This window comes from Rhineura floridana, chromosome 9 (genome assembly GCF_030035675.1).
Source record: "Rhineura floridana isolate rRhiFlo1 chromosome 9, rRhiFlo1.hap2, whole genome shotgun sequence".
In the NCBI taxonomy this organism is placed as follows: domain Eukaryota; kingdom Metazoa; phylum Chordata; class Lepidosauria; order Squamata; family Rhineuridae; genus Rhineura; species Rhineura floridana.
Window position 1 is genome coordinate 88,044,443 of NC_084488.1, and position 9,945 is coordinate 88,054,387.

At 41.3% G+C, this 9,945-nt stretch overlaps 1 protein-coding gene across 1 annotated transcript in view; it reads left to right on the forward strand.

Moving 5' to 3' along the window:
* The window catches only part of ARSJ (arylsulfatase family member J), an 88,385-nt gene extending 78,754 nt beyond the window's left edge, over positions 1-9,631 (forward strand). Inside the window, exon 2 of the mRNA XM_061585287.1 lies at positions 5,765-9,631. Coding sequence (XP_061441271.1) covers positions 5,765-7,157 — 1,393 coding nt within the window. The 3' untranslated portion in view covers positions 7,158-9,631. The remainder of the gene's footprint in view (positions 1-5,764) is intronic.
* Positions 9,632-9,945: the final 314 nt, after the last annotated feature.

Below are 9,945 nucleotides of genomic sequence, written 5' to 3' on the forward strand. Positions count from 1 at the left end.
ATTTATTACTTTTTAAAAGTAATCTTCCATGCTCTGGTTTAGCATGTGCTTATTCTTTATAAATGGTGTCTTATTAGCTCTGATAATGAATTCAATCCATGCAGCACAATACTTTTGTTTTGGTTTATAGATTTAAATTTAAACTTTTTCCTAACATTGTTCCATTCATTTAGGGAGCAGCTAGAAATTGTCTATTCAGGTTTTGGCAAACCAATAGCATGTTTCTCACCTACTGTTGAATCCAAAAAGCAACTTTTGTCAGATATGTTATTTATTTAATAAAATGTATATACCACTTGATTGCAAAAAATCTCTAAGCAGTCTACAAAAACATTAAAAATTATCAATTAAACAATTAACAACAAGTAAGTAAAACATTTTTAAATAATTAAAACAGTACTAACTAAAAAGATTAAAGCTCATCAACATCTGCGTGTCTGGATTGGCTTACCTAAACAAAAATGTTTTATTCAGGTACCGAAAGGAATACAGTGGAAGTGCCTACCTGATGTCAATAGGCAGGGAGTTCCAAAGAATAGGTGCTGACACACTAAAAGAATGATTTCTTGCAAGAGTGGAACTAGTACTATGTGGCACCTGTAACAGTGCCTGTCCCATAGATCAAACTGCTTGAGTGGGCAGTGCACATACAGAGTAAGGTGGTCCCATAAGCAGAGCCTGGAAAAGTTACTTTTTTGAACTACAACTCCCATCAGCCCAATCCAGTGGCCATGCTGGCTGGGGCTGATTGGAATTGTAGTTTAAAAAAGTAACTTTTCCAAGCTCTGCCCATAAGTAAACTGCTAAATTTGTGCAGCTTGGTTTCATACTCAACTTGTATACAACTGCAAAGCATCTGTTTCAAATATACTGTTATTTAGTAGTGCTGTTGGTTTCATTTCCAGCAAAAGCTACTATTAAGTCTGAGGGAATTAATTGCAACCATGGTTGCAAACCTATGAGCACTTACTTTGTAGTAATTCTCATTGAACTTGGGGAAATTACCATGCTCCTTTTCATTGGGTTCAGTGGGACTTATACCCGATTCTTACATTACCTGGGAATTAAATGTTTTCTGCTATCAGGTAGTTGATCCCATGCTGATGTTGGCCATTCTTGCAACTTCTGTCCATGTGGTATGGCTAAATTTCGTGAGTAAGCATCATATTAGGATGAGCACACACCCTGATTCGATAGGCATTGGTAACTAGTGCATACTTTTTCACCAACATTAAAGCATTTGTAGAAGTCACAGACATTATAGGGGGTGATGTCGAAGCAATTGCAGACACACCATTCCAGGTAACATCAGAACTGGGTGTTAGTTGCTTTGTATGCTAACTTTCATAGAGGCCCTCTTTGAATAAGCATGTATGGGGGGGAGGGAATATTAAAGGACAATTTGGGGTAATTATGTCAACTCTGAAATAACAGAATATGCTAATGCTCTTGTATTTCTATGACTGGTGTTGCAAAAATCTACTAAATGTTGTTTAATCTCTTCAGCAGCCATAGGCATTGGTTTGAAAAAGAAGAGGGAAGAAGCATCGAGTGGTTAATGAAAAAATAGTGTCAAAATGTGAGATAGACATTGGTTTCCAGGGTTCTTAATATTTCATGTGTTTTCTCACTAGCAGAAACACTTCTACAACTTAAAAATATTTTATTTTCTAAGCCAAACGGGTGTTTCCTGATTTGGCTTTTAGAATACTACTCGGTAATTGTCATGTTGAATCTATTTTGTATTCATTTGGGTGCCATATGTTGTTTTTAATAGGAATTCCACAATTACCCTGACCTCCAATTTTGCCATTTAAAGATATTGTCCTATTACAGAACATTTCACCTACAGTAGATATGTTTACCATGTCTAGACTGTCCGAGTGATCACGATAGTGTGTAAATTTATCTAACTTACTCAGAAAGTCGTATTTTCCTCACAGTGCAGTCCTCTACACACTGTGAGCAAGTTTGATTGAAATCCATGGGACTTCTGTGTTACGTCTCTGAGATTGTGTGAGTTTGAGGGCAGGGACAAGATTCTCACTGATATTTGTAATCTGCCCTGGGAGTCTTTTCTCTCGTTTTTTGGCAGAATAGTAGGATAAAAATGTCAATAATAAATAATTAAATAATAATGGAGTGTGTTGTGAGAAAATAATGTTTGTTTCTCGCTCTGGCCAAACAAGACGCTAACAGCAGTTTAGGATAAAAACTTCTTAAAAATAGTTTATTAAAAAGGAAGCACTCACACCAGCAATTCAGAGTGAGTGCGGTCGACCCAGACTGTTTCATTCCCCCGATATTTATACCCCTCAGTAAACAACTTACAGGAAGCTTACAGTAGGAACTCCATATATGGTAATATTACAGTGTGTTACATTGAACTGGTTCCACCAGTGTATTCCCTGAGTCATGCTTCCGGCCATAGTACATGAACAGCTTGTATTACTAAGATGGCGGATATAGACATCTGTTGTAAGATGGCGGTGCTTAATCAAAACAGTAGATAACTCTCAAGGATGGCCCTCAAGGAGGTGCTTTAGTGTGTCAGAGGAATTAACCCTTAACAAGTGCAAGCTCAGTTGGCAAAGGCACAGATTGAGATGCGGGAGAAATTTTATTTAGTTCACATTTAAAGGCAAATCCACCTAATTCACACTCTCATAAACTATATGCACATTGAAAGGCAGCAATCTTTCAAAATTATACAATGAATGCAGATCTTCAGCCAGGTGATATGTACATAAATACATATTCACAGGGAGACCAAAATGCTTATTTACAAAGCCATTGTACTACCAACCTTACTGTACGCCTGTGAAACATGGACCATTTATAAATGCCACTCCCAACTTCTTAAAAGATTCCACCAACGCTGCCTCAGGAAAATTCTGCAAATTACTTGGGAAGACATAACATAACATAACTACACTTGACCTTAGCCAAAAGGCCGAGAAGCGATTACTTGGGAAGACAGATGGACTAATGTTAGCGTTTTGGAAGAAGCAAAGACTACCAGTGTTGAAACAATTATCCTTCAACACCAACTTCGCTGGACTGGCCATGTTGTTCGAATGCCTGATCACCGTCTTTCAAAGCAGCTACTTTACTCCCAACTTAAGGATGGAAAACGGAATATTGGTAGACAGAAAAAGAGGTTTAAAGATGTTCTTAAAGCGAATCTAAAAAAATGTAACATGAGCATTGAGAACTGGGAAGTCTTGGCCAATGAACGTCCCAAATGGAGGTCGGCTATTATCAAAGGTGCTGTGGACTTCGAAGAACCACGAATACAGGGCAAACGGGACAAATGAGGCAAGCGGAAGGCATGTCAAACAAATCCTCATCGCGGCCATCTTCCATCTGGAAACCTATGTCGTCACTGTGGGAGGCTGTGTGGATCCAGAATTGACCTCCACAGTCACTTACGGACCCACTGTTAAAGACCTTGCCCTGGAAGACAATCTTACTCGGCCATGAGTGATTGCCAATGAATGACAGAAATACATATAGAAGGGTAAAGTGTGCATTACAAATGCTGATATTAGTGAAAATAACATACAAAAATGCAATATATTATGGAAGAAATGCTTTACAAAAGTGTATATTAGGGGAAATTGTAAGCAAAAATGTGTATCTTAGGAGAAATTCACACTTTAATGCTGATTTCCCTCCCCAAAAATAATTACATACTAATGTAGAATTGTAGAGAACTGAACTTGGAAAAATGAGAAACTGAAATAACAGATTTTCCCATCCCTACTTAGGTACAGGTGGAAGAAGAGTAGTAGGGGTGAGGAGATATAAAGTGAAGCTAGAAGGCCCGGCACTGCAACAGATAAGTATGCCTTCTTCAACCTGATGGCCTCCATTTGTTTTGGACTACCCCCCCCCATCAGCCCCAACCAGCATGGCTGATGGGAGGACTGATGGGAGCTGTACCCCAAAAGAGCTGGAGGACACCAGGTTGGGGAAGGCTGCTGTAGAGCTCGTGCCACAATAAATGTGTTGATCTGTAACAGGGCTATCCTACTCTAGTTAAGAAACAAGTCTTCCTGAGTGCAGCTGGATATATTACAGGGGCTAATTAGCAGTCATTCTTCTTCCAGGCAAGCCACCTGGAGGTCAGCCAGAAAAGGAAGCAGCAGAGCTGTACAAAGTGAAGCCATGTTTTAAGGGCCCCAAAGGAAGTGAGGAGGAGGGAATCCTACAGAAAGTAGGGAATTGTCCTCAGTGACATCATCAACACAAATGAGAAGGCATGCTCATCTTATAGTGGCTAGATTCCAGGTGGAAGGGAGGGGGCTGAGCTTTATCACAGGTTTGAGATGTGTGGAACTATGAACAGGAAGTTGCCTTGGAGCTTGTGCATTACTCCAGCAGCCTGCTCATATGTCTTTGCATAGGCTTGCCTCACACTTTTGAAGCATATGGCTTCCTCCAAAGAATCCTAGGAACTGTAGGTTGTTAAGAGTGCTGGGGATTGTAGTTTGGGGGTGAACTGCAGTTCCCAGGATGCTTGGGGGAAAGCCATGACTGTTAAAGTGGTATAAATGTGCTTTAAACATAGGGTGTGGATGTGACCTTAGTCACACAGGACATGGGACAGGGAAAACATCTTTGGAAGGTAGCAGCAATACTGCAACCACGTGACAAGGCCGCAAGAAATGGCCCCTGGGAACTTATGGGTGTTTAGTGTCTTGCCCTGTAAGTGAAATGGAATGACACCCTACTGCAGGTGTAGAGAACCTTTGACCCTCCAGATGTTGCTGAATTACAATTCCCATCCCTGGGCATTGACCTTTCTAGCTCTGATGGGAGTTGTAGTTCTGCAACATCTGGAGGGCTAAAGGTTCCCTACACCTGCCCTATTGTTTTTAAAAAGTGTGTGTATTCTACATTCTGAAATTGAACAGAACTAAATGGAAAGTGCCAGAAGTGGAAAAACTACAATCCCAGTGATGTATCCTTCATGTCAAGACTTATGTTCAACCCATTTTTCCTGTTCATTAATTTGGGAGGAAACTGTGATAGAATGCCTTGTCTAAAATCACCTGAAAGCATTTTGAGGTGTTTGGGTAGATTATAACAATGCATCTTGAAGGTCTTTGTCGTAGCAGAATTAATTAATGGTGAATTTTACACAAATATTGCCTACATAGAGAATCTCAAACAATTTAACTGTTTCAAATTTTGTTGACTGGCAACTTGAATAAATGAACACAGCAATCTTAGCTGTTCACAGCGCCTTGGCATTTTCCAAAACCAAGCCTTTCTGTTCATTTCAGGTGATTAATCTTTACTGTTATGTGCACATGTAGACCTGGAACCTGTGCGTTAAAGGCATGGTGTTGCAAAGGCAGTCTGTGGACAGCAAGAACAAGCCGTCTAGTTACTTAGACCAGCGAGCAACCCTAACATAAAGGCTTCAAGAGTATCACCTGTGACCCCTTCTGGTATATTGTCAGAAGAAGGCCTCCTTCCCTTCAGCTCCTTGTTTGGGTCAGAACTAGGTGATGGTGCACAGGGCTGAATCTCCACCTGTCTTCTCTCAGGTCACCTATTTAAAGCTGTAGTCCTGTGCTCACTTACCTGGGGGTAAGCCACACTTAACAGAGTGGGACGTACTTCCAACTAATGTAGGACTGTGCTTCATGACACTTGGTGCACTCAAGTCCTATTTGTAGCATATATACATTTTTCATTTTTCTCCTTAGTCTAAAATCCAGTTTCTTCTCTCTCTCTCTCTTTTGTCTTTCAGGTATCAAATCCATACAGGTCTTCAGCATTCTGTCATAAGGCCCACCCAGCCTAACTGTTTACCGCTGGATAATGCAACACTACCTCAAAAGCTGAAGGAAGCCGGCTACTCAACACACATGGTTGGCAAATGGCACTTGGGCTTCTACCGCAAAGAATGCATGCCAACTCAGCGTGGGTTTGATACATTTTTTGGCTCTCTCTTGGGCAGTGGGGATTATTACACCCATTACAAATGTGACAGTCCTCGAATGTGTGGCTATGACTTATATGAGAATGACTTTGCTGCCTGGGATCATGACAATGGCATATACTCAACGCAGATGTACACACAAAAAGTGCAACAAATCCTAGCCTCCCATAACCCCAGAAAACCTGTATTTTTATATATTGCATACCAAGCTGTCCACTCTCCACTCCAGGCACCAGGCAAGTATTACGAACGGTACAGGTCAATAAACAATATAAACCGACGTAGGTATGCTGCTATGCTGGCATGCTTGGATGAAGCTATCAGCAATGTGACTCTTGCATTAAAGAGGTACGGTTATTATAACAATAGTGTTATCATTTACTCATCAGACAATGGGGGGCAGCCAACAGCTGGTGGAAATAATTGGCCTCTCCGAGGAAGCAAAGGGACTTACTGGGAAGGAGGGATTCGAGCTGTTGGCTTTGTTCATAGCCCTCTACTCAAAAATAAGGGGTGTGTGTGCAAGGAGCTCATACACATAACAGACTGGTTCCCTACTTTGATCACATTAGCAGAAGGACAGATTGATGAGGACACCCAACTGGATGGCTACGATGTGTGGGAGACCATAAGTGAAGGCAGACGGTCTCCAAGAATGGATATTTTACACAACATTGATCCCATCTATACCAAAGCCAAAAATGGCTCATGGGCAGCTGGCTTTGGGATATGGAACACAGCAATTCAGTCAGCAATCCGAGTGAACCACTGGAAACTATTGACAGGGAACCCAGGATACAGTGACTGGGTCCCTCCGCAGTCATTTAGTAACACCGGCCCCAGTCGCTGGCACAATGAACGAGTTTCATGGACCGCTGGAAAAACTGTATGGCTGTTCAATATCACGGCTGACCCGTATGAGCGAGTGGACCTTTCCAGTAAGTATCCAGAGGTAGTAAAGCAGCTATTGCGTAGACTCTCAGAGTTCAATAAAACTGCTGTTCCTGTTCGATATCCACCTAAAGACCCCAGGAGCAACCCCAATCTTAATGGGGGAGTGTGGGGCCCATGGTTCAAGGAGAATGAGAAGAAGAAAAAACCCAGCAAAAGCAAAGCAGAGAATAAACCAAAGAAAAATAAAACCAAGAAGAAGCCTGATAGAAGAAAAGGACATTCCCTAAGCTGTTTTACTGGTAAATAGTTTCAGTTGTGTCTTCTGCTGCAATCCTAAGTATAGTAACTTGGAAAGACTCTACCAAAAGCAGTGGCAGTTAAACCTGCAGGTAAATGTTTTTAGGCTCAAGATGCCATTGCTAAACCAAAGCAAATGGCCTCCAGAATTCATAATTTTTTGACATACCAGCACAGTAAAAAAAATCCCATTTCTGTACTATTGCCGTTTTTATTTTGCCTTGCATGGTAAGAATAGAAACATATGAAGGGTGCAGTTAACATTGCTACCTTCTCTTCTATACAAATGGGGTTTACTCACATCATATTGCTCACACCATAGGGGAATGGCCATATCTCAACAGTAGAGCAAATACTTTGCACACAGAAGGTCCTAGGTTCAGTCCCCAGCATCTCCAGGTCGGGCTGGAAGAGACTCCCGTCTAAAGCTCTGGAGAGCTGCTGGTAGTCAGTGTCAACCATTCTGAGCTAGATGGACCAGTGGTTTGTTTCAGGATAAGGGAGCTTCCTATGTTCCTGTGCTGCCTCTGAACCCTAGTCGGTAGAATACGTGGTGGTATGTATTCAAATTCACCTATTTATTTTAATAACAGTGTAAATAATTATACTGGTAAATATTCTCCATTGATTGGAGAAAATTAATACCAAAAAGAATAAAATGTTAAAATGAATTTGAGTTGCCCCCTCATGTTGTCTTGATGAAGCACAGGCAACAATCAAGCTACTAGAAATAGCCTGAAAAACTTGTGAAAAAGCTGCATCTAATTAAATTTTGCCTAACTTTCAATTGGAAAGGATTTTTTCCTTCCTAGAATGTGCCAGGGTGCAATCCCTTTCAATAAAAACAAGCTATGGACACACATACAAACTGCTAATACATGGTTATAATTACAGAAACATGTATAGCTGTAGACTGAAACTCTGTGCTGGGCCATGCATGCACAATCCCACTGAAATGGGCACAGTATATACCTGTAATTGTGCCATTCACCAGGTGTTGCTGTTGACCACCTGTAGTGTCTAATAACTTGTATACCACTGGCACTGTCCAAAACCAAAGGTCATGTACACTCCATATGAATTTCCTAGATAGATAGGCTTTCCCCTTTCATTGCAAGGAGTATTGCATTTATTAAGGTGACTAGCAAATAGCCTGCACCCAGAGGAGTTCCATGTGAGCACTGAAGCTTTGTTCAGATGATGATAGACTTTAATCATGAAGCATCTATCATACATTCTTGGCTTAATGGAGTTGCTTATATGCAAATAATGTAGCTAGGGACAGAGAGTCAATGAACTAGACGTGCAACCTGGCCCCAGCGCCAATTGTAGAAAGCAAGAATCCATAAGCACAAGCTATTCTGCAGCTGATAATGGGGAAAGCTTGCTCAGGATACACAGCTGATGACTAGATGGGCATAGTCTATGTATGGTTCACAGCTTCTGCTTATGAAGTCAGGAAACAACTCTGCAAAGGGGGAAAAAGCCTTGCCCACATTGCCCATCCCCAACATCTGTGGTGGAAGACCAGCAGGTGAGGCAAAATAAAGACTTCCACTTTTCATTTCCAGGCTCCAGAGGTTGCCATTCAGGCTGCTGCTATTGGGCCATTGTAAAGTAAGGATGGGACTGGAAAACTAGGCCCAATCCCCATTCCTCCAAGGATGTGGAACCTGTGACACTCTCCAAATGTTGCTGAACCACAGTTTCCATTGTCCCTGATGGTTTGGCCATGCTGGCTGGGACTAATAGGAGTGGAAGTCCAACGACATTCAGAGGGACATAGGGTCTCCACCCACATCACTACGCATTAGCCCACATGTTTCCTCACCCTGGCACAACAGTTTGTGGGGAACTTTTGTCCCTCCTGATACTGCTGAACCAAAATTCCCACCAGCCCCAGCAAGCATGGCCAACGGCCAGGGATTATAGGAGTTGTAATTCAGCAACATCTGGAGAGCCAAAGGTTTCCCACATATGTTGTAATAGGTCTTGGTTGTGAAGGAAGCTAACCAAGGGAAGAAGCAGCAGTCTGAGTAAAGGGAGAGCAGCAGCAGCAGCTGTGACAGGCTGGTAACATTGCAGCAGCAGACCTAGAAGGGAGGGGAGCAAGTGGAAGACTGTACTTTGCAAATACATACAGTATATGGTAATTTATTTTGAGTTACAACACATCCGTAACTTTATACTCCCATGGCTTTCATGCGGATAGTTTATTAGTCCACTGTTATTTCTAAGAGAACGTTGTTTCATGTAGCATTATCTGAAAGTACTGTAAAATCAGAAATGACTGTAAAAGGAGGAGTTATTTGGCTGCATTACTTCATTCTATGTTTTTCTGCAAGCACGCCCAGATGATTGTTTCACAAGCACGTCGATTATTTCTTTATCAAAGCAAAAATATCATCTGTTTAAAGAAGAGGGAGAAAAGGGGGAAAGGAAAAAAAAGTTTAAACATTTTATTTATGTTTCTATTAAAAATCATTTATTTTTATGGCAATAATCAGAATAGCCTCTCATTCTTTTTCGCAACAAGTCAGAAAACAACTTTCACATTTTGAAATGGTCTTTCAGTTGTTTATGCTGAAATGCAAGTTTGTTTTTATGCCATTTGCTTTGGACAGAAATTTCTCTGCATCCCCCCTTGATCAATGCAAACCTTCACTGCTACTCTCACAAGGCAGGTGAAGAGCAGGAGATGGGTAGAAAGCCTAAGGCCTCCACTCCTTAACTGCTGTTGGCCTTCAGCAATGGTAAATGAATATTATACCATTTCATGAAAAAAGAACCCATAAATA